General features: G+C 51.4%; 2 protein-coding genes across 12 annotated transcripts in view; one reads left to right on the forward strand and one right to left on the reverse strand.

The window, feature by feature from the left end:
- The window catches only part of TNIP1 (TNFAIP3 interacting protein 1), a 62038-nt gene extending 46126 nt beyond the window's left edge, over window positions 1–15912 (forward strand). For 3 of the 11 annotated variants that reach the window (XM_032250166.1, XM_032250165.1, XM_032250171.1), the window contains 9 exons: window positions 1885–1950; window positions 2157–2288; window positions 6081–6209; window positions 8897–9028; window positions 10703–10828; window positions 11343–11408; window positions 12146–12337; window positions 13464–13560; window positions 15112–15908. In XM_032250166.1, the coding sequence (XP_032106057.1) occupies window positions 1885–1950; window positions 2157–2288; window positions 6081–6209; window positions 8897–9028; window positions 10703–10828; window positions 11343–11408; window positions 12146–12337; window positions 13464–13560; window positions 15112–15146 (975 nt within the window). In that variant the 3' untranslated portion in view covers window positions 15147–15908. Of the gene's footprint in view, window positions 1–1884; window positions 1951–2156; window positions 2289–6080; window positions 6210–8896; window positions 9029–10702; window positions 10829–11342; window positions 11409–12145; window positions 12338–13463; window positions 13561–15111 lie in introns of all 11 variants that reach the window. The other 8 variants (XM_032250162.1, XM_032250169.1, XM_032250170.1 and 5 more) reach the window with 5 other exon arrangements.
- A 944-nt stretch (window positions 15913–16856) lies between these two features.
- On the reverse strand, window positions 16857–25305 carry GPX3 (glutathione peroxidase 3). Its single transcript, XM_032250173.1, has 5 exons — window positions 24983–25305; window positions 20294–20447; window positions 18769–18886; window positions 18307–18406; window positions 16857–17930 (listed from the first exon to the last, which is right to left on the reverse strand). Exons 1-5 carry the CDS (start codon window positions 25067–25069, stop codon window positions 17706–17708), a joined length of 684 nt encoding a protein of 227 aa, XP_032106064.1. The 5' UTR covers window positions 25070–25305; the 3' UTR covers window positions 16857–17705.
- Between the last annotated feature and the right edge of the window lie 975 nt (window positions 25306–26280).

Here is a 26280-nt window from a genome sequence, read left to right on the forward strand (position 1 = left end):
AAAGACAGTTTAACAAGAGAAAAGCATAACAGATTTATCTAATCAAAGTTTACATGGCATGGGAACCGTCAGCATGAAGGCCCAGAGGTACAGGGAAAACTGTCCATTATTGTGCTTTAGATTGGATGAAGTGTGGACAGTGTGTAGAAAGGTGATTGGATAGAAGGGAATAATCTGCTGGTAATAGTCTGAATGGGGAAACCAGGAAGGCCTGTCTGCCTGTCTGGATTCTTCTTGACCTCTCTGCATAGTATTCCATCCACCCAGGTATAGAACAAGACACCCTCTGGCCCTAGGATTTTATGACCTAGTATTAGACAGAGTAGGTCAGAGAATTTCTTTACGGCCAGCTCTGACACTCACAGATGGGAGAGGTTACAGTAATATTTTTAGGTTTGATGGTTGGCTTTGGGGGAGTAGGGTTCTGGTTTCTTTGCACGTTGGGGAAGAGGAATTCTAGTTTCTCTGGTTACGGGGGGGAGAATGAGGGATGAAAGATAGAAGCAGAAGGTCAGGGAAAAATTTTGCTCCTAGGCCTTCACTTTGGGGGTATCGTTTTTTGAGTCCCAACATTGGGATACACCTCCTCCTTTTGTTTTATTTAGTTGATGATGTAGGGTTGTTTTTCTTCCCTGAGGAATTGTTGCATCAAGAGTATGGTGGATGATGTCATTTTAGAACTGAAGAAGTGTGGTAGATGCCTTATTTTCTTTCTTTTTCTTTTATCTTTTTTTTTTTTTTTTTTTAGTCAGGGTCTTACTTTGCTTGCCCAGGCTGGAGTGCAGCGGCACAATCTCGGCTCACTGCAACCTCCACCTCCTAAGTTCAGGTGACCCTGCCACCTCAGCCTCCTGGGACTATAGGTGCATATCACCATGCCCAGCTAATTTTTATTTTTATTTTTTATTTATTTATTTATTTATTTATTTATTTTTTTGAGACAGGTTTATTTCCTGTACCCCAGGCTGGGGTGTTGTGGTACGATCTCGGCTCACCGCAACCTCCGCCTCCTGGGTTCAGGCAATTCTCCTGCCTCAGCCTCCTGAGTAGCTAGGATTACAGGCATGTGCCACCATGCCCAGCTAATTTTTTTTGTATTTTTAGTAGAGATGGGGTTTCACCATGTTGACCAGGATGGTCTCAATCTCTTGACCTCGTGATCCACCCGCCTCGGCCTCCCAAAGTGCTGGGATTACAGGCGTGAGCCACCGCGCCCGGCCCAATTTTTATATTTTTATAGAGATGGGGTTTTGCCATATTCTCCAGGCTGGTCTCGAACTCCTGGACTCAAGCAATTGGCCCACCTCGGCCTCCCAGAGTGCTGGGATTATAGCCATGAGCCACTGTGCCTGGCTGCCTATTTTCTTGTTTTCTTAGTAGCTGCACATTGTCTGTTTAAACTATCATTTACTTAACCTATCTGCTGTGCTTAGATTGGCCTCTGGATTTTTTTGTAATACAGATATTGCTGAGATGATTAGCCTTGATGTATATTTTTGCGCACTTGTGTAAGTGCGTCTGTTGGTTAAATTTTTCAGAGTGCAATGATTGGGTTAAAGATGATGACAATGTGAAATTTCAACACATAATCCCAGGCTGTCCTCCAAAGAGGTGTGTGTATTGCATAATTATTCGCTGAAATGATGTAGTTTCCATATCTTAATGTTAATCTTGCTTTCCTGGCAAGGTAAAATGCAGCAGTTGATAAAGGTGAATGGCTTTCGAGCAACATTGAGTTTTTGAGAGCTGAGGGAGGGAGACAGTGTCTGTAGCAGCTATTCACACACACTGAGTGCACCTTAGGATGCTAGTGTACATGGGGCAGGAGCTGGCGCTCCTTGTTCCTTCTGGGCTTATCTCCCGCTAATTCGTCTCTCCTCACAGCTGCTCGAAGTGAACAAGCAGTGGGACCAGCATTTCCGGTCTATGAAGCAGCAGTACGAGCAGAAGGTAATGTGGGGTTTCTGGCCGCGCCCACAGGGCATGCCTGGTCTTCATCTCGCTGCCTCTTTAGCAGCGTTGAACCTTGGGGAGTGGCTGTGCTGCACCCCAGTATGGCTCAGAGGAGAAGTTGGGGCAGCCAGGCCCTGCCCACACCCTGGAAGCGCTCTGCATCCGTGACTCACACACTCCCTCCTCTCTCTGCCTCAACCCAGATCACTGAGCTGCGCCAGAAGCTGGCTGACCTGCAGAAGCAGGTGACTGACCTGGAGGCTGAGCGGGAGCAGAAGCAGCGTGACTTTGACCGCAAGCTCCTTCTGGCCAAGTCCAAGATTGAAATGGAGGAGGCAAGTGTGGCTGCTGGTCCCTGCAGAATCAGCTCCCCTCTGCATTAGCACAGTTCAGTGAAGCAAACAAGCCAGGGGCAAGAGTCAAGAGATCCGGGGGTCAAGTGCCAAAGAGTTGTGTGACCAAAAACACGGGCATGTTCCTTCTCTGCGCTGCAGTTTCCCGTCTGAAAATTGAGAAGGTTCCATTAACTGCAGCTTTTCACATTTTCTTGTTTTTATTCAGAACTTTGTGTTCCATTAAAATCGTAGGGACTGGGGAATTATACAGGGAAACACACAGTATAGAGGATCCAACCAGGTGGCCAGGCGTGATGGCCAACACCTGTAATCCCAGTACTGATACCAGCTCGGTTGTAGAGACCCCAACCCAGGCGGCGCTGCAGGAATTAAGAAACAGACAGAGATAGAGAGCAAAAAGGTATGGGACAGACGGGGCCTCGGCATTCCCAGCTGAGAGCCTTGAACAGAGTTTGACCCACACATTTATTGACAGCCAGCAAGTGATAATCATCATTTAACTGAAAGCATTCTTGCAGGGAACAAAGCATTCTTTAGTGGCAAGAAACAGGCTCTGGCCGTTTATCTGCTGCAGCTGGAACATGTCTAAGGCACTTGTCGCTCATGATATTGTGTATGGTTCAGAAGCCCCCCTGAGCAGTCTTCCACCCAAGGGCGGGTTAGGTCTTTCCCCAGCTCCAGTAATCCAACAACCTCTAGCAATGTGCGTCACTGCCCTCACGAGGATGTCACAGTACTATAGATATTCTGTTTATGGCCAGTTTCTTTAAGTTCTGTTTATACCAGGCTTAGGGCCTGCTCTCAAATGCTTCCAATATCCTAGCACTTGGGGAGGCCAGCGTGGATGGATTACTTGAAGTCAGGAGTTTGAGATCAGTGTGGCCAACATGATGAAACCCTGTCTCTACTAAAAATACAAAAATTAGCTGTGGCAGCAGGTGCCTGTAATCCCAGCTACTCCGGTAGCTGAGGCAGGAGAATCGCTTGAACCTGGGAGGCAGTGGTTGCAGTGAGTCAAGATTGCACCATCGCACTCCAGCCTGGGCAACAAGAGTGATACTTTGTCTCAAAAAAAAAAAAAAAAAAGATCCTAGCAGGCCAGCTCTATGGCGCTTGGTGGGGTGGGATGCTGCTAATTGTTCAGCGTAGTGATGGCGATTTGTGAGGGAGGGGCTACAGCATGAGATAGAGCTCCACCTACCCATTCTTCCAGGCGTTTGTGCTCAGATCCTGCCTCAGGCACTGTGTTGGACATAGAGTCCAGGGGAACAGCCCTGCCTTTGCGGGGGAAGAGGTGCCAGACAACTAATTACAGAAGCAAATAAGTAAAACCGTGTTAAGTATTGCAGAGAAGGCCAGGTGTGATGGCTTGCGCCGGTGATCATGGCACTTTGGGAGGCCGAGGCAGGAGGATTGCTTGAGGCCAGGAGTTCAAGACCAACCTTGGTGACATAGCAAGACCTTGTCTGTACAAAATTTTAAAAATTAGTTGGGTGTAGTACCATGCACCTATAGACCTAGCTGCTGAGGCTGAGATGGGAGGATTTCTTGAGCTGCAGTGAGCTGTGATTGTGCCACTGCACTCCAGACTGAACAACAGAGTAAGACCCTATTTCTTTAAAAGAAAAAAGTATGGCCAGGCATTACAGGGGCTCATGCCTATAATTCCACCATTTTGGGAGGTCAAGGCGGGTGTATCACTTGAGGTCAGGAGTTCAAGACCAGCCTGGCTAACATGGTGAAACTCTGTCTCTACTAAAAATACAAAAATTAGCTGGGCATGGTGGCTCATGCCTATAGTCCCAGCTACTCGGAATGCTGAGGCATGGGAATCGCTTGAACTTGGAAGGCGGAGGTTGCAGTGAGCTGAGATCGTGCCACTGCACTCCAGCCTGGGTGATAGAATGAGACCTTGTCTAAGGGAAAAAAGAAATGTTACAAAGAAGTTTCAGAGATCAGAGAGTGGGCATAAGGGGGACCAGATTTTTTCTTGCAGGGAAACAACAGGTCCCCTGAAATAGTAGTATCTGTCCAGTCATATGTATGACTGACACCAGCCAGGGCCCCTCCGGACCTTGGAGAGAAAAGGCCACTTGACTGCCAGAATCTCGGGAGATTTTATTTATGTCACCATGTTTTCCCCTCCATAGGAACTGGGCATGGTCTTTTTCCTAGCTTAGAAATGGATGTTTCCAACACAGATTGCCCCATCAGCATGGGACACTAGGGGCCTTATCTTAGCAGTCAGCCTGCATCTGTGACACCCCCATAACTTGGAGCTGTGGTAGGAAGGACACTTCTGTCTTTCCTTATGAGTGCACGATCACATCTGGTTACTCTTGGCCAGACATCCTGGCTCTTTGGCCCCTCCCTTTGTTCACAATGGTAGGTAAGACAAATCTCTGGAATCCGAGGGCACTTTTCCCTGTCAGCTTCAGGGAAGATAGGACGTTTCATGACAAGGGGTGGCCCTGTAGATAAGTACACATTTCGGAAAAGGCCATGCCCGTGCGGGAGCCTGTTGGCAGGGAGTCCAGAGTACCTCCCATGGAGTTCTGACCAAGGCTACCCTCTGCAATCAGTCTCTGGATGGAAACAGCTCACAAGGTGGTTTGTAGAATACTAAAGGTCACACAGGGCTGGTGAAAACTAACTGCTGCAGCTGATCTCCTAATCACATGCTGTGAATACACAGTTACGAAATGTCCACACACTGCAAAGTGAAAGTTTCCTTGGACCACCTTCCCCCACCATGATTCCAGGCCCTCCCCAGAGGGAACCACTGTCACTGTTTTGGTGCATCTGTTTCCAGACCTTTCTCCCACCTATGTACACGTAGGAATGTATAGTTTATTTGGGGATGTGCCTGGTCTTTCCACTGCACTGTGCTGCATCCTGTAGTTTAAATACTTCCTTTGACGTGGTAGGGGAGAGAGCAAGGGAACAGAAACCTGGGTTCTAGCCCCAGCTCACTGTGGGGCCTTGGCTATGTCCCTTCCCCTCTCTGGACATTTGTTGCTTAACATATTACAGGGCTGGGGCCTGATGCTGTCCAAGGGCCATCCCTTGGCTGTGATGAAGCCCCTATGGAACCACCTCTTGGAAGCCTTCCCTCAGCTGTGGCGATCTTTCTTTTAGTCCCACAGTACTTTGTTCTTTTCCGGAGGGGCACTCACTGCCTTACGCCACATTTCTCTCTGGGAGTATCATCTCTCTTCTAGGCTCCGAGGCCGTACGTGCTGAAGTGTCTGTTAGGGATTATCAGTAGTTCATCGCTTTCTGTGGATCACAGAAGACCCCCCACATGAATCTGGTCAGAACTATGGCTTTTCTTTCTAGCACATTACACACAGACAAAATTTTGCATTCAGTTTTGGGGCTCACAGCCCTCCAGAGGCCTCTCTGTGACTCATGTTAGGAACCCTGTACCTGTAACCGGTAGGTAAGCTTAGACAAGAGAGGGCGGTGGCAGTGCCTGGGATCTCGGCTGCTTGTGGATGAACTGGTGTCAGAATCCAAGGTCTTTTACTCAACTGAGCTTCTGCTTTTTCTGCTTTTTGTTATTATTTTAAATTGACACATAATAATTGAGGGCAGGACCGTGTGGACATTACCGTGCCGACCCCAGGTGCCTTGCATGTGAGCATTGTGGAGCGATGGCCAAGGGAGAAAGGTTGGCACTGGTAAAGGCTAGGCCAGGCAGGACAGGGAGTCCGAAGCCTCCTGGAGAGGCCACCCTTACCCCGCTTACCAACCCCGTGTTCCCTGCAGACCGACAAGGAACAGCTGACAGCGGAGGCCAAGGAGCTGCGCCAAAAGGTCAAGTACCTACAGGATCAGCTGAGCCCGCTCACCCGGCAGCGCGAGTACCAGGAAAAAGAGATCCAGCGGCTCAACAAGGTGGGTGCCTCGGCCTGGGTCCCTTGGCTGGGCAGGGCTCCCTTGAGTCCAGCTGCAATGCCCACCCCGTCACTGGTGCCCCAGCCCTTCAGCTCAGGAAGGGTAACCCCCAGTCAGCCAGCTGGCGTCCTGCTTCCCATCTGCTCTGCCATTGCCTCCCACACCCAGAGTGACCCAGCCCTTGGATGAGCCTGTGTCGCTCTTCCTTCTGGAGGTGCACACTTCCCTTTACGCCTCACCTGCCCACCCTGCTTGTCAGGACTCACTTTACCCTCATTTGCTCAGCAAAGCCTTCCCCGAGTCTCATTCAGCTTGCCCTGGTCTATGTTCCTAAGGTACCAGCAACTTCTCTCACACCGCTTCTCGTGGCTCATCATCACTTACTTGATTCTGTCTTCCCACCTGGCAGTGGGAGGTGCACACCTTCACCAAGGTGTCTGCCCCTGGCTCCTTGCACAGCGCCTGGCACTGAGCACGTGTTCAGGAAGCACTGAAGGGAGTGGGAGGAGGGTAGAGGCTGAGGGCCCTGCCCTTGTGCAGTGGGATCCAGGGAGATGGGGCCCCCAGAGTGGAGGCTGGGGAAAGCAGAAACCCTCTGATCTGAGCCAAGCAGAGTGGTCTAGTCCCAGCTTAGCCTCTCCAGCTCAGTTTTGCCATCTGAGCCCTGATCCTCAGTTTTGCTATCTGAGTTCTAGCACTGCCTACCGTCCAGTAGGGTTTCAAAGATGGAAGCTGACAGGAGGGAGCTTTGAAAGGAAACATTCTTGAGGGCCTCAGGAGTTAAGTTCATGGCTCTGCTTTTCCTTTCTTGCTAATTGTTTTTCCTTTCCCGCTGCATCCTGACCCTGGTCACAGTGAACTCTGGCATGAGTTCAGCATTCCTACGCCAGCTGGGGAAACCCTTTCTTTTTGATTTCGGTTTTTGTAAACACTGATTATGCCAAGTCTGGGGTTCTTGACCTGTTTCTAGAGAAAAAAATGATCTGTCCTGAGCTGGGGGACTTGGGGCTCTAAATCCAGGCAGAGAATTGTCCACACTGCTAATCAGAAAGATAACCTTGGAGGTTTTCTTGGCAGAGCTGGGGATAGACACCCATGTGGATGAGTGATGCAGGGCAGGTAGCCTTCTGTGCTCATGACCTCAGGCATCTCCCTGTCTCAAGACCTCAGTCATTTCATCTAAAAAGTGGGGTGGAGGCCAGGTACAGTGACTTACACCTGCAATCCCAGCACTTTGGGAGGCTGAGGTGGGCGGGATCACCTGAGGTCAGGAATTCAAGACCAGCCTGACCAACATGGAGAAACCCTGTCTCTACTAAAAATACAAAATTAGCCAGGCGTGGTGGCACATACCTGTAATCCCAGCTACTTGAGAGGCTGAGGCAGGAGAATCGCTTGAACCGGGAGGTGGAGGTTATGGTGAGCCGAGATTGCACCATTGCACTCCAGCCTGGGCAACAAGAGTGAAACTCTGTCTCCAAAAAAAAAACAACAACAGTAGGGTGGACTAGGAAGATAAAGTGGAGCCCTAACTTCCCCATGGAGCTTCCTGAATTTTCTCTTGGTCCTACAATTTCTTTGTGTCTAGGGAAGCTGAGGAGACCAGATGGAAGCCTGAGTCCAAGTTGGGCCAGGTCTCTGTCTCCCCCCGGTCCAGGGAGGCCCATAGGTGATGCCCAGGCATGTGAGGGGAGGCCCAGCTGTCCTGGGGCTGAAGTCCAAGTGGTGATAAGTACAGGGTGACCGGTCTTGAGAGATGTTCCAGACTTCTGAGTAATGTGCTAACAGAGTTAAAGGGGAAACACAGTTAACAGAAAGCTTTGAGAAGATGTGAGCACACTATTTACATAAAGAAAAGTATTTTCTGAACATGATAGATTAAGAGTACTTTTTAAATTTTATTTATTTATTTTTTTAAAGATGGGGTTTCACCATGATGGCCAGGCTGGCCTTGAACTCCTGACCTCAGGTGATCCACCCATCTCGGCCTCCCAAAGTGCTAGGATTACAGGCGTGAGCCACCGTGCCCAGCAAGAGTACTTTTTTATTTTCAAAAAGTTATTTGGTGATATTTCAGCCCATTTTTAGGGTTAGAAAGGGAAAATATTAACTAAGTAGAAATTAAATCCAGTCTACTCTTTCTACAGAAGAGTTGAGGATGGAAGGGGTGGTTTGGATGGGAATGAGTTGCTGAAGCTGAAGAATCTCAGGGCAGGGCAGTCGTTGGGGAGACTGAAGCTTCCCCCAGAGGATTAATGTTCCTTCTAGGTCTGGATGGTAAGAATTGAGCCACACCTGTTCAGGGAAGGGGAGGTTTCCCCTTCTACATGTCAACCCCAGTTTAGCCTTCTGGGTAAGAGCATATGCTGGGCTTGAATCCCTGCTCTGCCACTTACTAGCTGTGTGACCTCGGATGAGTCCCTTCAGGTTTCTGAGTCTCAGTTCTCACATCTGTAAAATGAGGATGATGATCATAATCTTTTCTTCATGGCACTGTGCAGAAGATTCAATGAAATGATCCATGTAGAATGCTAATAAATAGGGTAGCATTTATTAAATAGGACTGCTGGGGGTGGCTATAGTAGTATCATTATTAGGAAGAAGGTCCCTGAGGATGACCCCTCCAAAGGGGCCTGATTTCCAGGGGTTCCTGCTGATGGTTCCATCTTTTCTCTTCCTGATTCCAGGCCCTGGAGGAGGCACTGAGTATCCAAGCCCCCCCATCATCTCCACCAACAGCATTTGGGAGCCCAGAAGGAGCAGGGGGCCTCCTAAGGAAACAGGAGCTGGTCACGCAGAACGAGTTGCTGAAACAGCAGGTGAGGCCTCTGAGAGGAAGTCAGGTGGGAGGTGCTCAGTGGGAGCTGGAGCTTTCCTGAGGGCCCAGACGGCTTGGAATCACATGGAACCTGTAATTAGTAATCCACTTTCTGGCCATTGGCCACGGCCCCCATCTGGCTCTAGGTTTATCCTTCCAGCACCATAACCCTAGCTTAAGTGGCTCCTGTACCACTTTATGATTTAGCCAGCTCTGTGCCCGACCCATGCTATTATTTACCTAGTATTAAAAAATAAACTCTAGCCGGGCACGGTGGCTCAAGCCTGTAATCCCAGCACTTTGGGAGGCTGAGGCGGGTGGATCATGAGGTCAAGAGATCGAGACCATCCTGGTCAACAAGGTGAAACCCCGTCTCTACTAAAAATACAAAAATTAGCTGGGCATGATGGTGCATGCCTGTAGTCCCAGCTACTCGGGAGGCTGAGGCCGGAGAATTGCTTGAACCCAGGAGGCGGAGGTTGCGGTGAGCCGAGATCGTGCCATTGCACTCCAGCCTGGGCAACAACAGCAAAACTCCGTCTCAAAAAAATAAAATAAAATAAAATAAACTCTAAATAAATGAATTTGAAAGGGAGCTTTATATCACTACCGTAAATGGAAAACCCATTTATTATTTGTCACAAGTAGAAAGTATCTGTAAGCAATAAACACAATAAAAACAAAACAATGTTATTAAACTCCAGCCAGATACTCTTGCCGGATGAAGGATCTGAACTAGGGTTCCTTTCCCCTTTATTTAAAGGAGATTGAATACTAGAAAGGTATTAAAGACCTGCTAACCCTGCGGGACACAGAAGGATTGGGTTGAAAGGAAATGAAAAGTGATGGCTCTGCCATTGTCTCTATGCTATTTAATCCTGTGCTTTTGATTCTCCTAAACTATCTTGAACCTAGCCAGTGTCTCGGCTAATCTGCACTACAGGCTGAGACAGAGGCAGGCCCCTCCCAGCCCACCTAGCAGAGTTTGTAGGGTGCCTGCTCTCAGAACCAGCAGATTGAGACTCCAGTCTCCACCACACTCTGGTTCTGTGCTCACTGCCCCTGTGGGTCTCAGTGGAGTGAAAGGATTGCACTGGTTGGTAGCTTTCAATCTTTTTTTAAAAAGCCACAGATCCGACTGGGCGCGGTGGCTCACACCTGTAATCCCAGCACTTTGGGGGGCTGAGGCAGGTGGATCATGAGGTCAAGAGATTGAGACCATCCTGGCCAACATGGTGAAACCCCGTCTCTACTAAAATTACAAAAATTAGCCGGGCGTTTCACACACGCCTGTAGTCCCAGCTACTTGGGAGGCAGAGGTGGAAGAATCGCTTGAACCTGGGAGGCGGAGGTTGCAGTGAGCCAAGACTGCACCACTGTGCTCCAGCCTGGCGACAGAGCAAGACTTCATCTCAAAAAAAAAAAAAAAAAAAGCCATAGATCCTTCGTTCCAATAAAGTCCTACTTTGAAGCCCAGAATGTAAGATATTAGGACACAGAACCACTCTGTTTGAAGTTGGGGGGGGCTGGAGGTGTACCTGTCCCACTCCCCATGACGACCCCCAGCTCTGCCCTCTGTGACCCCAGCAGGAGGCATGGGAGTCCGTGCCTGAGGAGGTGGGAACCCCTACTCAGAACGGTCACCCGCCCTCTCTTCACCCTCCCTCCACACCAGGTGAAGATCTTTGAGGAGGACTTCCAGAGGGAGCGCAGCGATCGTGAGCGCATGAATGAGGAGAAGGAAGAGCTGAAGAAGCAAGTGGAGAAGCTGCAGGCCCAGGTCACCCTGTCGAATGCCCAGGTGAGAGTGGCTGGACCCAGGAAGGGCAACTGGTCTGTCCTCTTGGGGAGAGGGGGTGTGGATTGGAGGGCCCTGGTGAGGCTGGACATCAGCACACTCACTGGTTCTCTCCAGCTCTGCAATCGTGTTTGACCTCAGCAAGGCCCTTTCCTTCTCTGACTCTTTCTTTGTACAATGATGAGGTTTACTGTAAGATACCTCCACCTCTGACTTTCCACAGTCACTTCTGGGGCTTTACTGTCACAGAGTGGAACTAAAAGATGTTAGCACGGAAGCAGCGAGGGTCACGTAAACCCTCTTGACCTGTACACAGACCACTGTGATGAGCAGGTGGCCTGTAGCAACACCCTGGGCTGTGCCTGGCCCTCAGGGCCCTTCCCCGGGGCCAGGCCAGGCATGGTGGCCCAGAGGGAAGCATCAGCCAGTCAGCGCTCTTGGCTGGTTAGGCCCTGGATCCAGGCCTGGCCAGAAACAACCTGTGCGGACAGTCTTCTCTCCCTCCCGCTTCTCTCAGCTAAAAGCGTTCAAAGATGAGGAGAAGGCAAGAGAAGCCCTCAGACAGCAGAAGAGGAAAGCAAAGGTGAGGAGGCTTGAGGGAGGTGGCAGCACTGACATCATCTTACCTTCCTCAGGGAGCTAGCCCGATGGACACGGTGTGTGCTCGGGCTGGGACATTGTCTGCCAGTTAACTGATGAGTTGTATGGGAAAAGTCTTAGAGCAGATTTGGTACAGCGGCAGTGTTCACAACGCATTAGCTGTCATCACTGTTGTTCCGTGCCCATGTGACTAGCCATCTCTGCCCGTGTATGAGCCTTCCATGTCCATGTACCAGCCTTCCATCCTCATGTACCCAACCTTCCATGACCATGTACCCAGCCTTCCGTGCCCATGTGCTAGCCTTCCATTCCCATGTACCAGCCTTCCGTGCCCATGTGCCCAGCCTTCCATGCCCATGTGCCTAGCCTTCCATGTCTATGTGCCCAGCCTTCCGTGCCCATGTGCCCAGCCTTCCATGCCCATGTAAACAGCCTTCCGTGCCCATGTACTAGCTTTCCGTGCCTGTGTACCAGCCTTCCGTGCCCATGTCACAACCTTCCATGCATATGTACCCAGCCCTCCATGCTCATGCAGCCTTCCATGCTCATGTATCCAGATTTCTGTAGCCATGTAGCAGTCTTTCATGACCATGTACCAGCCTTTGGTACCCAGCCTACTAGCCTTCAGAGAGCCAATGTTCTAATTAGAGAAAGGGAGATGAGATGGGTATCCCGTGCAGCCTGTTGCAGGCCAAAGCCAGACGTGAGCTTTTCTTGCAGGCCTCTGGAGAGCGCTACCATGTGGAGCCCCACCCGGAACACCTCTGCGGTGCCTACCCTTACGCCTACCCACCCATGCCAGCCATGGTACCACACCACGGCTTCGAGGACTGGTCCCAGATCCGCTACCCCCCTCCCCCCATGGCCATGGAGCACCCGCCCCCACTCCCCAACTCACGCCTCTTCCATCTGGTGAGTCTGTGTCCCTCCCTTGCTCCAGGGCACATGCAGAGGCTGCCCCAGACACCTTCCAGAGAGGAAGGTTAAGTGAGGGGGTCAGAAACTGCATCCCTCTGAACTAAACAGCACTGTGGTGGCAGGTGGGTGTCCAGGGCCTGGCTCTGGCCTGCTACCCAGGGGCAGGGATCTGGCCACGATCCTGTAGGGCTGCTCCACAGCTGTTTGGGGTCACTGGTCTAGGATGGAGAAGTCTGAGTGAGAGTGCAGGGTGGGAAGGGGGACTCCCTCCAGGCCCCAGTCCAGGGGTATCAGAGCCTCACCATGTTTCTCTCCCTTTCCTTTCCCTTTCCTCGCTCTCTTTTTTCTTTTCCCTTCTCCTTTTTTCTTTTTTTTTTTGAGATGGAGTTTCACTTTTTTTACCCAGACTGGAGTGCAGTGATGCGATCTCGGCTCATTGCAACCTCTGCCTCCTGAGTTCAAGTGATTCTCCTGCCTCAGCCTCCTGAGTAGCTGGGATTACAGGCATGTGCCATCACACCTGGATGACTTTGTATTTTTAGTAGAGACAGGGTTTCACCATGTTGGCCAGGCTGGTCTTGAACTCCTGACCTCAGGTGATCCACCCACCTTGGCCTCCCAAAGTGCTGGAATTTACAGTTGTGAGCCACTGCACCTGGCCTCTTTTCCCTTCTTACCATTCTTCCTCCAAATACCTGCTGTCACTTGTCCCCTTTTCTCCAGTCCCCTGCCACAGCCCCACTTGAGGCATCCCAGCTCTCCCCTGGAGCATTACAGAAGCCTCCTGCCTGGCCTCTTTTTCAGCTTCTTCCATATGACCGTTCTGGTATACATCTTTAAACACCAGAGTATAGTGTAGTGCTTAAGAAATTGGCTCTGGATTTACAAAGACCTGGGTTCAAATCCAAGTCTGGCCATTCTGCTTGCTGGACACCTTCAGCAATTACTTATCCTCTCTGAGCCTCAGATTCCTTACCCGTGAAATGGGAGCGACAGCCTGGGTTGTCGTAAAGATTCAATTATACTTGACTAATACAGATTTAGTACTGTCCTGGCACAGTAGGTGCAATTGTAATTTTTGGGTGTGGTTATTGATTATTAAGTACCAGTTTTGTCGCAGCCGGAATACACCTGGCGTCTACCCTGTGGAGGGATTCGAAATCCAAATCAGAGCTCCCAAGTGATGGACCCTCCCGCAGCCAGGCCTGCAGAACCAGGTGAGCCCCTAGTACTAAGTCTCGTTCCTCCCTGGGGGAGACAGCTTTGCATCTGCCAGCATTGCCTGAGATTGGGGATGATGTTGCTACTTTCTGATCTTGGTGGAGGAGAGGTCCAGCTTTCCAAAACAGTGTTGAAAGGAGAGTGATGGCAACTGCGGGGTGAGCGAGGTTGAGACCATTCATTCTAGTGCATTGTCTAAATGCCAGGCATTGTACTAGGTGCTGTGGATGCCAAGAGAACAGAAGCAGATACGGTCCTTGCCCTTATACAGCATAATGTCTAATGAGGGAGGCAGAAATGAATAAACAAACACCACACAGACAGGCTGCACTCAAGTGCCCTAAAGGAGGAAGAGCAGGTTTCTGTGGGAGCAGATGGCAGAAGACGCCGACATAGACTAGGGGCTTAGGAGAGCTTCCCATAGGTGGCAGCATTTGAGTTGAGACTCTCAGAATGAGTGGCACTAGCTAGGTGGAAAGGTAGGGGAGAAGGATGCTTTTCAGAGAACATGAGAAATGCAGAGGCCTTGGTGGGAGGAGGGGGAAGAAGGGTAGCCGATCTGAGGATCTGAGGGAAGACCAGTGTGGCTGGAGCCAAGAACAAGGTGGGGAAAGAGAGGGGCAACGCGGGGTTTAGGGATGCGGCCAAGTCCTGACTGTGCAGGCCTGCAGAGTGCAGCGGGAGGCCTGCGTCTCTTCCTCAGCATAATGAGTAGTCATTGGACATTTTTAAAGCAGAGTGGCATGACCATATTTCTGTTTGAGAAGCTCCCTCTGGCTGTGATGTCCTCCCTGAAAGCCTGAAGGGCCTGGAGCTGTGTCTGCTGGTCGAAAGACTGGGACCTTAGCGACCGCTGTTGCTCCCTGCAGAGCTCTTACAGGGCACAAGGCACCACCTCGCCTGTGGGACTTCTGGGAACAGAATTAGAACTAGTGGGTGGGAATGACAGGGAGACCCAGTCCATCGCAACATGAAGAGGAACTTTCTAAGGGACACAGTTGTGCAGAAATGGAGCCAGCTCTGCCGGAGGTAATGAGTGTCCCTGTGTGGGAGTACAGGCCAGGGGACCTTGGAGGGAGTATGGTTTGGAGGATTTGGTGATTGGAAGAAGGGATTGGACTGCTCAGTCATTTTCTGTGGTTCGCTGAAGATCCCTACAAGTTCAGTGGAGCCCCTTGAGTGGTAGAGGAACTACCTCTCAATGGGAGGGGCTCCCTCCCCAGAACTGCTCCACTTCTAGGGTCTGGAGCACGATTGGGTTCAAATCCTAGCACCACCGCTTCCTGGACCTGGAACTACGGGCAAGTCATTTTAAAACCTCTTAGTGTCCCAGTTCCCTCTTTTACAGTGGGATAATAATCTGCCTTCTTTGTAGGGCTGGGTGAAGATTACATGACCAGTGTACCTAAGGTATTTAGCCCTGGCACTTGGTAGCACCCAGGAACCCTAGCTGTTATTTTCACTGTTCCTGTATTGCATTCTATAAGAGACTTTGAAACTCAGTCTATCACATAATCATGAAGTCCTCAAAATTTTTGTTTATTTAGAGTCTGCAAAAAATGACCGTGAGGGGCCTCAGTGAGACCAGATTGTGTCATTTGGCTCCACCTTCATCTTGCAGAGCCAGCTGACCTCAGATTGCCGAAAAACTAGAAGTCACATGCACAGTGTGGCCAGAGCCTCAACTGGATGAGAGGCCGAGATGGGTGGCCAGCTTGTACCCCAGTCCCTGAACTGAGCTGTTTACAAGACTAGGGAGGCTCTGCCCAGAAGGCTTTCATTTGCACTCTGCGGGGAGTGACTGGGAAAAACTCACTACCCTGCTGCTGAGTGAAGAGAGACCTCATCCAGCTCTGACCTGCCATCCGCTGCAGAAGCCTCCAGGAGCAGCAATCCTAAGAGTGGGGGGCGGCCAAGACCCCCTTCCTTCACAACATCACAGAAGTGGCTTCAGGCCCTCTGGGTGCCATGACCAATTTGTGTGTATGTTTATTTTTTTGCTTCAAGCTCTGTAGCAGGACCTGTCGCACGCACAGCCCTACCCCTCTGTGAGGAGCTGTGGGAAGTGTGGGATTGTCTCCGGAGCAGAAGAGAACGACGGATGTTCTGACTCTGGGGCCCTCGCCACCTCCACGCACAGTAGCCTCGCTGAAGCCATCACAGATGGGAGAAGGCCATGCCAGCCACGTCTGCTGAGGGGCTCCAGCCTGAAGCTGCAGGCCCTGAGGTTCAGACCCTTGACCCTGCAGCTGGAGGCCTGTGGTGCCAGAAGCCCGGATTAGGGTGGCTGTCCATTCCTGGATAGCTATTTGCACGAATCATGGACATAAATCCAAGTTGAAGATCAACATTCTGTGACTTGTGTTCTTTTATGCCCTAATGTTCCTCTGTCAACCCCCTGCTTTCCTGGTCCTTCCTTCTATTCCCCTTTCCCCCCTTTCCCTGAGAGGGTCACTGTTACTCTTGGGTAATGGTGACATATCAGGGCCTCCCTGAGGGTAGGGCAGGCCAGGACTCAGGGGACTTGGGTTTAAACTCTGGTCCTACCCCTCACTCATCAGGAGACCTGGGGCAAGGCCTGGCCCTTCTGTGAGCCTCAGTTTCCTCATCCGTCAAACAAAACACCTCGTCTTAACCTTAGCTGAGTTGGAGAACTGTGGGAGGGAATGACAGTAGGTAAGAACTGGTTTTATAAACTCCAAATGCTGAGTGGAGAAGCAGAGTGGGCCAAGGTGGAAGCCAAAAAGCAGCAACCCAAAGCAAAGCATTCTCTAATTTCTCATTTTTTTTCTTTTTTAAGAGACAGTCTCACTCTGTTGCCCAGGCTGGAGTACAGTGGTTACTCACAGACTCAATCACGGCACATCATAGCCTCAAACTCCTGGGCTTGTCAAGGGAGCCTCCCACATCAGCTTTCCCAAGTAGCTGGGGCTACAGGGCTGCGCCACTGCACATAGCTATTAGGTTGTTGCAAAAGTAAATGTGGTTTTTGCCCCTTTTTGATGGTGGCGGGGAGGGGATTCCCTCATGAAGACACCACCTCTGACGTGGGCTACGTGGTCCTCGCTCTCACATCTGCCTTGGCCGATCACAGGGAGAACTGTGGGGTGGGGATGTAGCTTTGGATTTTGCCATATGGCAAAAACCGCAAATACTTTGGCACCCACTGTAAAAAGTGTTTTTGTTGTTTTTGTTCTTTTCTCATCCTCCGCAGTTTACCCTGCCCCACCTTCTCCTCACTCCCCCCCCAGGCGGGAGTGGCCACCAGTGAAGAAGCACCACACACATAGGCTCAGCTGCTGCAGAAAGGCTTTTACTGGGCAGGTGGGGTGAGTCTCATGCCAATGGACCAGTGAGGGGAGATGGCATGTCCTCTGAAGGAACAGAGGTGGCATCCCTGCCCAGGGGCTTAACCTGAATGCACTAAGGGCTGGCCCCTTAGACAGGCTCAGGGGAGGCCCGCCCACAAGGGCTTTGGGCCCCTCCCTCATGAAGATGCCACCCCTGACATGGGTACATGGCCCTCGCTCTCACATCTGCCTTGGCTGATCTCAGGGAGAACTGTGGGGTGGGGATGTAGCCTTGGGAGGGCCCTTCAGGAAGGAGGAGGGGGGTTTGGGCAGTGTGGTAGACCCAGAAACTTCTGGGGATGTCAGTGGTAGTTACTAATATTTGGAGGCAGTGGGAGATGCTGGCTCCAAGGTTGAGGTATTGGAGCAGAACAATTGGACCTAGAGCTGGTTTTTCCTTTGGGTTTAGGTGTAAGTGAACTATTATCATTGGAATGGAGAACTGGAGAGAAAGGGGTGTTATTCTCCAGCACTACACAGCACACAGCTGCAGGCACAGAGATGGACAGACATTCCCAGATAGACATACAGGTAGGCATGTGGCTGTTCACCCATGCACACACACACACACAGTCATGCATGCCTGTAGGCAAGTGAATACCCACATGTACCCACACCCACATGCCTGGCAGTATAGACATACAACTGTATGCATCCATTTGTGTCTGGCTGGGGCCTTGAGTGATAGGAAAGGGGTCTGTGGTGGACAGATAGTGTGGTTGGAGACACGGATTCCTTCCTGAACAAAGTCCCTCCCCTACATGGTGGACATGGGATCAGACGGGCTTCAGTTACTTCCTCTTGACCTCCTGGGCTGCCTGCCGGTGCCTCATGTATAACAGGATGTCCATCTTAACGTTGCTGACTGTGGTCCGGTGGTGCCAGCGCATAATGGGTATACCATCTGGCCCCACCAGGAACTTCTCAAAGTTCCAGCGGATGTCATGGACCTTCATAGGTTCCCAGAAGAGGCGGTCAGATGTACCCACGAGCTCCGAGGTGGGAGGACAGGAGTTCTAGAGCAGGGATGAAAGGAGTGTCAACCTTGCTTGGGGCCCCCCCGGAAACCCTCTTCCTCCCCAGGCCTTCCTGGGGTGGGAGAACAGCCTGACCCTGAGAACACAGCTAGAAGACTGACTGCCAGCATCAGCTGTGGCTCTAGAAGATTGTGAGACCCTTAGCATGTTACTCTGGGTCCTCCTCCTGGGCCTTTCCTGTAAAATGGGCTGATGGGACCCTAGGCAGCGTCTGCAGAGCCCTCTGGCTGGAACAATAGATACCAAGAAATTCCCCAAGAGCCCAGGAGCAGGGGAGGTGGCATGGACCTTGACAGTGTGGGCTGGAGCCAGGAGGGGCTGCAGCCTCTGCCAAAACAGGTGGCAGCTCACTCACCTTTAGGAAAGTGTAGAATTTCTGCTCTTTCTCTCCATTCACATCCCCTTTCTCAAACAGCTGGAAATTGGGGACAAAGCCCCCACCTGGTCGGACATACCTGTTGAGGAATGTTCTTAGGTGGGTCCCAAGGAGATGGGCACAGGCCTCAGAAATGAGAGGAAGGGACAGAACAGGGAGGAGGGGTTGGGAGTCTGGATTTATTCCAAGGTGGGCAGCAGAAGCCAGTGAACTGCAGGGGGGTAGGCATAACATGAATCCTCAATCTTCTTTTCCCACCTGGTCCCTTCTCAGTGTCCCCCCACCTCGGTGCTCCCCTGGGAGGTACATCACAACCAGTCGTCCCTGTCCAAAGGAGAGTGGTTCTTGGTGGCTAATAAATGTCCACCAAGAACTGGGGCTGATGCCAGACACGTGGGTTCTGTGAAAGGAGCTTTCTTAGAATGCTGAGTGAGCACTCACTTGAGGCTGGGGAGGATCTCCGAGTTCTCTCCTGGTTCCTGTTTTCCAAATTGGTTGCAGGGAAAGCCCAGAACGACCAGACCAAATGGTGCAAGCTCTTCCTGTAGTGCATTCAGTTCTGGGCCAAAGAAAAAGAGCGGACATGGGAGTATCTGGTGAGGAGCCCTGTCTCATCCATACCACTCCCCGGCTCTCCTACTGTGCGGCTGAAACTACTGAGGTCCAAGAAGGGGAGGGACTTGCCCAAGATCACAAGTGAGTTCATGGCAATGCTGGGACTCAGGTCCTATCCTCTTGACTCTAATCTGGATGGATTAGAGGTTTTGGGGGAAAAAATAACACCCTTCCCCAAATCAGCTGTCAGTCACCTACCAATTGCCAAGGCCCTCCACCTGGGCCAGTTGGTGGAGCACTCATTTAAGGCCCTCAGGATTGAGTTTCCTGGAGCAAGAACTATCCAACCCTGGATAGAAGGCAGAGAACTTCTTTGAGGCTGGGTGGGATTACAATTTTCCCGTAATCTTTGGCAAATTAGGAACACTGATGAGGGCCTGGCCCAGGTCCCCAGTTTCTTCAGTGTCCCCTGGCCTCTCTTGCAGTAGCACCTGCCCCATCTCTTGCCCAAATGCACTCTGTTCTGTTTCAAGGCTACAGAGACGCATTCCAGACACAGCACTCATGGCCACTGGCCCATGCGCCCCGCTGTCCTTTCACTTCCAGGAATTTGCCTGTGATTGACAGGCAGAGCATGGAGGGCCAGATTGCCCTTGCCTCCCTGACCCCTGCCAGCAGACTGCTCAGCACCAAAGCGTTTTCCCCTGGGTGCACTCACATGCCTTTGGCTGCCTGTTCCCTCAGCCTCTGCGCTCTACTACAGCTAGGGAGAAAGAAGTAAGCATATCAGGGGATCATGAAACCTGGGCCAAATGCCCCATTCTGCCACTAACAGCTTTGTGACCCTGCTTAAGTTGCGTCTCCACTCTGAGCCTTGGTTTCCTATCTGTAAACTGAGAAGAGGGGAAGGCCAAACTAGATCATCTTCAAAGTTTATTTTAGAGTGAGGATTAGAAGTATAGCCTTCCCCTTCATCCTGCTACACTACGCATACACTCTGGGGCCTCGAGGCAGTTGCCTGCTTTCCAGAGATCTGCCAAGAGAAGCGGCAAAGCAGACGGGGCGGAGGGAAGATGAGACATTCTCAGCAAGATGGAGCTCCAGTTACCATCTCGTGCTCCATCCAAAAGGAGCTCTAAGCACAAACCATCCCTCTGCCTTTAGGGTGGCTGAGGTGCCCGGAGATGAAGTATGTGGGGAATCTCCTAGAAAAGGTCCAGAGGCAATCAGACCTCAAGCTTATCTCATCATCTTCACAAAACTGTGGAGCACAGTGGAGCTGGGAAAAGGCACTTGGACTCTCATGATTGCTACCACCCTCCCCTCGACCCGCCATGCACCAGAAAAGCGTCTGTGATTGAAATATGCCGTACAGCCCCAAATAAAGCAGGGAGGAAGGGTGGGCTCTTACCAATGTACTGGCCCGTCAGGCCTCAGTAGCTGGCTACGTTGACAAAGAGGACGTATTTGCCAGCAAACTGCTTGAAGGGGATGTACTCCTCCCCACTGATGGTGAGGGCTCCGTACTCATAAATGGTGCCGCTCATGCCACCATGGCAGTCCACCTGGAACACAGAAAGGCCATAGGAGGAGCAGGTAGAGCTGGAAGGGAACTCGGACATCTCCATTTTCAAAATAATGAAAGATCCCAACAGAGCGAGTGACGTTCTCAGCAAGAATCTCAAAATCATCACCAAGAATTGGAACTGGACTAGCACTGAGGTCTCCTAATTCCTTATGTATTCCTAATTCCTAATGATTCTGAAAGCACTTAATGAGTGCTTATTAGGCACTTAAGTGCCTAATAAGCATTTATTAATATTAAGTGCCTAATAAGTACTTATTACGATTAAGCACTTAATAAGTGAGTGCTACGGAACCCTGGAGAATGGCTTCTTTTGCAAATTACTCCACATCACATGTCAACTCCAGAACATTTATGGAGCGCTGAGAGAGACTACCCTAAAGCTGATAGCTGGGTTCCTGGAGGGGCTGATGGAGACGGGTAGGATGGCTGTGGCAATAATCCAGGCAAGTGAGGATGAGAGCCTGGGCTAGGCCAGTGTGAAGGAAAAACTGAACGGAAAGAAGGAAGAGGCAGTATGGACATGGCGATTTGGGGGCTCCCAATCTGGAGGACTGGAAAGATGAGGCTGTTGTTACCAAACAGGGAAGCAGGCGTGGGGGAAAGGCCTGTGGTGAGGTAGGGAAAAGCAGCAGTACCTGCACGTGTGAATGTTCTGTGTCTGTGAGCAGGTTGGTGACGACCCTTATGCCTTCCTCCCTCCCCAGCTGCTGCTCACATCAGCCTCCAGGACAAGGAGGGGCAGAGGGCAATGGACCGTGGGCTGGGAGACCCGGGCTCCATGTCCCTCTGCCATTAACTCCCTGTGTGGTCTTGGACTGGCCCTTTCTTTTCTTCGGACCTGAGTTTCCTCATTTATAAAATAAGAACCTTGAACTGAATCAGCTCTTCAACCAGGTCAACCATGATGGCTTGATAGGATCATGATCAGTGGGGGAGGGGGGAATGAGGTCACTGCTGGCTAGTAGGATATCGCCTATGAGCTTACTCTGCCCCTACCTCATCCCTGACACAAACAACAAGACTGAGACTACTCTTGAAAGGATGTCATTGCATCATTGACACAATTCGGCAGGTGGGCTTGTTGTGATGGGAAAGGAAAAACCTTGAAATCATTGTACAGGGTAGTCTTTAAGGTCCTTTGTGGCCCTGATAGCCTTTGAGAGGTGGGCAGACAATAAAAAATGGAATGCAAAGTAGCATTATAGACCAGGAGAGGGCAGAGACAGGTGGCTGGAGTTAAGAGAGGCAAATTCACACCCTCTCTTCCCCTCAATTCTGGAGAACTCGGTACCTGGGCCTAACCAGGTGAAGGGAGTGACCCATGCTGGCAGGGCCTGGCCCCAGCAGGGTGCACAAGAGCTGGCTGTGTCCTGAAGCAGGCCTGCTGAGCCGGGCGGGGCTGTGCTTCCTCCACCAGGCCATTCCCTGGCAGCTGCAAGCTCTCTTCTTGGCTCTGGGTACAAACTTCCTGCTTTACACGAGTCTTATATTCCACACCCTGTGACTTTTGGTGGGTATTTGAGGCAACATTCCTCCTGTCCCTGGACCTTCTTATTCCCAGCCACGGCCAGTTCCACCTTAAAATGCAGACAAGGTGGGGCACAACAAATACAACCTAGACAGCCACAAAGGTCTAGTGGCTAGAAAGCCAGGCATCTCCATAGCCTCTCCACTTTTTTAACTCTGCCCTGATCCAAAAATGAACTCTGAGACATGGAAGCAAAAAAAAAGATGACAGATTGTCCAAATAATGGGATCCTGTAAACAGAAGGACCAGCTTCTGGGCACAGTTTCAGGTTGGGGGTGTGGCAAGGAGAACTCTATTTCATTAGGTTCTATATTTTGCTGGCTAAGTGGCCCTGAGCAAGACACTTTCACCGTCTGGGCATATGCTGTCCAGGGAGATAAGCATGCTGCCGCCCCAAACAGTTGTGAGAGTCTATTGGCAGAGCAAAACAGGCATGGAGTCTCTTGGAATGAAATCCCATTCAAGGGATAGTGGGGGTCAGAAGGTGGGCTGTGGGTAGAGAAGGCACACCTGTGCTCACCACTAATCACTGCAACTCAGTCCTCCATGAGCCCCCTTCCCTCCTCTGGGCACATGGAATCCCAGAGCACTGCACCTGAAACAGTGGCTGGAGGACATAAAGGTGAGAGGCCAGGATGGTGCCTCAGTCCTCCCAGAGCTGGACAAGATAGGAGGGTTCCCATGTCTTGAGAGTTGGATCAGGGGACTCAGCCAGGACTCTGGCTGGCTGGGTCTGCGGTCTTGTGTCTTTCTCCTCTACCTTATCACTCCTATCAACATGATGCTGTGAGAAGTGGTCTGGGAGGCAGGGGACCTGAGTGCTGGGCTTTGCTGTGTCTCTGATGCCACGTGACCCCCTTTCCTGGGGCTCCGACGCCTCCATTGTAAGATGGAGTCAGGTTCAGGGCTGTCTTAAGGGCCCTTTCCCTCTGTCAGCGTGTGGTTCCATGATTCTCTCTGCCAGGTTTAGTCACCTAGAAACCAGCGGTTACTAGGATCCCATGCATATCACCAGCTGTCACTCTTTCCAGCTTCTGCAGTCCTTTTGTAGAGCAAGGACAAGGAGCCTGGGCAGCCTGAAGCTGAACTGGGGAGGGGATGCTGCCAGAAAGGAGGACCCCATTTGTTCCCTAGCCCCTCCCTTTGAATTGGGAGGAGGCAAACACCTCTCTGGGGCTGAGTCACCTTTTGTCCATTGCATTCTCCACATACCCCCCTAACCCTATCCCTTTACTCTGGGGTTGGGGGTGAGGTGAGTGGTTGGGTCCTAACCCAGAGCTAAGACATCTCAACTCAAAGAACTTGGGAGCAGAGATGGGTATGCCCAGGCTTTCATTAGCCAGTAAGTCCTGGCTGATTGCGTGTGATATGATCATACCTCACCCTAAAACTTTCTTAGAACATACCCATCCTATTCTCTCTGAGTCCATTTATCCCCCCATGTCCCTCAGAGTTCTACAGAGAACACATAGCTACGATGAGTTATTCATGGAGTCCACGTTCTCACCACTAGCCTTCTTGAGGCAGGGCCCAATTGTACCTTCTTTGACTCTCTCAAAACTGAGAGGTTGGGACTGACTCCATGATGCTGGCCTGTCTATGCCCCACCCGCAACCTCAATCTTGAAAATCGACCCCATTCCTGATCTGGAAAATGCCTTCTGGGTTGGGGATTATGAACAGGGATGGATTAAAAAGGAGGGGACTTGGATGAAGTGGCTTCGCATACATGTAGACTGACTCCAAGGAGGCTGATTAATGGGATTTAGGCTGAGGACAGAAAGGGGGTGAGTGACATGGAAGGAACCCAGGGCTTGCAATGGGCTTCCTGAGAAGTGGATAGGAAACGAAATCCTAGACTCATAAGATCTTAATTAAAGTGAAGACCCAGAGGATTTTAGAAACAAGCTCAGAGCTTGCAAATGTGTGTGAGCTAGAGACAGAAATCGCTCTCTTTGAGTCTACCCCTACACCTGGCTTCTGCCTCCTTCCCCACCCACTCCCACTCCCTGGGAAGAGGAGAGGTCTACAGAGCCCACCCAATACATCCTATCCTGTCCAAGGAGATAAGCATGCTGGGTCATGCCACTCCTGGCCTCAGTATCCCCACTCCAGGTATGGGCCACACACCTGCTGGAAATAGACTGAGGCTCCGGAGAATTCTACCTCTCCTGAATTTGCAGTCCCCAGCTTTCTACCAGGTTTCCTCAGGCTAAGGAGGATGGTGGGTCCTGGGAAGTGAGGCTGCCCCACAGCAGGAAATTTCAGAGAATAGCGTGTGGCTTTTCAGCTTCTCCAAACATTCTGTCTGAAGCCCTCAGCTTCACTGTGCCCCTGGACTCCCACCCCCAAGCTCCCCCACTGCAGGTGGATAAACGGGGGTCCAGGAACAGGTGAGGACTCAGGGTCCTGGGTGTTCTGCACTGTCACTCCAGAGCACTTTCTAGCACAGATCTCTGCCTCTTCCACCAACGCCCTAAATCCAAGTGGCCTGTATCATTCTTGGGCTAGAAGAGCCCCCACACCAGTGTTTAAAGACCAGGACCACCCAGCTGCCTCTCCCCTTTCTCCCTGTCTGTCTCCCTGGGAACTTCCACAGCCCACCCAGACGCCAGGCATTTTTTTCTGTGACGCCCTCCCTCTCAGGCCCTATTGAAGGGGAGCGGCTCAAGCACGGAGGTGACAGAGGTGTAGCAAGGCGACCCCTGAGGTGGCAGTGGGGAGAAAGGGCGAGCTCGCAGTGAGAGACCTTCCTCCCCAAGTCATTCCACCCACTTGAAGCACCCGGTCTCGGCTCTTCAACAAATGGAACTGTAGACGACGACGGTCGGGGGTGGGGTTGCGGCGGCGGAGGGGCGGCCACGGGGGTTCAGGGCGTCCCTCGCACCTGGCGGGGAGCCTGAGAAGAGGGGTGCATTGCACTGAGCGCTGGACACCCAGGGGCTAGATCTGTTCTCCTGGCCCCCGGCCCGGAGGCTCACTCACCTTCGACTTCACTTGTCCCCGGCTCTGCGGGACGAAGCCGGCCAGGAGCAGGGAGAGCAGGCAGGACGCCTGCAGCAGCCGGGCCATGGCGGGCTGGGAGCGAGCTCAGGGTCGCCTGAGCCGCTGCCTGATCCCCGGCCCCCGTCCGTCTGAGGTGTACGGCGCTCCCAGACACCTTTCAAGCCCCCGGGTGTGACCAATCCGCGGCCAGGCCTGGGCCTTTGCAGCCAATCGCTGGGCGGCTGGGATTTCAGGGGCGGGCACGACTTGCCCTCCGCTCCCCCTCCCCGGCCCGGGGCGACACTGACATAAACAAGTCTGGGCAGAGGTGGAAGTCAGGTCCCTGTGGACGTGGGAGGCGGTCCCTTCCTCTTTGGACTCCAAAGTGCGAATGAAGGCGGGCACAGGGGTCTACATTATAACCAGGGGAAGGGGGATAGTAGCACCCAACAACTGATGGAAGGCTCGATTCTGGGAAGCATTTCCTGCTCCTACAGTGGCTTTTAAAAACACCTCGCGATGGTCCTCTGGAAGTTGAGAGTTTAAAATTTCAGCAAGATCTGAAGTTAAATTTCCAGAAACACTAACTATATGTAGGTTTAGTGTTTAAGAAACAAAGAGTGGGTGTCCTGGGATTTCGAAAACCCCATTCTGGGTAGGGCACTGGGACCGTAGGGACAGAGAAGGTGTGGTGCCTTTCCTCCCCATCGCCAGGGTCACAGCTGACATGCCTGTAGCAAAATACCGGTTAGCAACAGAAAAGCCAAACAGAGTTATTTAGACATGAGAATCTTCAGAAATGAAGACCCAAAGACTCAAGGAAAACTGCCTGTCTTTAGGCTTGGATTCTATGAAGGGCATGGAAATGCGCAGAAATGTGATTGGACAAAAAGGGAATAGCCTAATAGTAACAGACTGAGTGGGAAACCCAGCTAGCCTTGTCCGTATTCTTCTTGGCCTATCTGTGGCCAAACCACCTTGTTTGGAAGCAGAAAATAAATTTGCTCCCTGTGTAGTCTTTAACATGTCGCATTCCCTCTCTGGGCCTCAGTTTCCCCAGCTATGTAATGATGGGATTGGTTAGTGATCTCTAATGCCCTTCTGACTCTGGCTAGATGACTCGTTTCTAAACTAAGTGGCAGACTGAGACCAGGGGTCCTTTGAGAAGAGGGCCCATAATCACCAAATGGCACAGGGCCTAGCACACAACAGATGTTAAATATTTGCTGAGTTAATTATTCATCACATTTTTTAAAAAATCTGCTTGGAACACTTATGATCAAGCCAGACAGTTCTAG

Source organism: Sapajus apella, unplaced genomic scaffold (assembly GCF_009761245.1).
Source record: "Sapajus apella isolate SASKATOON/1434 unplaced genomic scaffold, GSC_monkey_1.0 scaffold71, whole genome shotgun sequence".
NCBI classification, from domain to species: Eukaryota; Metazoa; Chordata; class Mammalia; order Primates; family Cebidae; genus Sapajus; species Sapajus apella.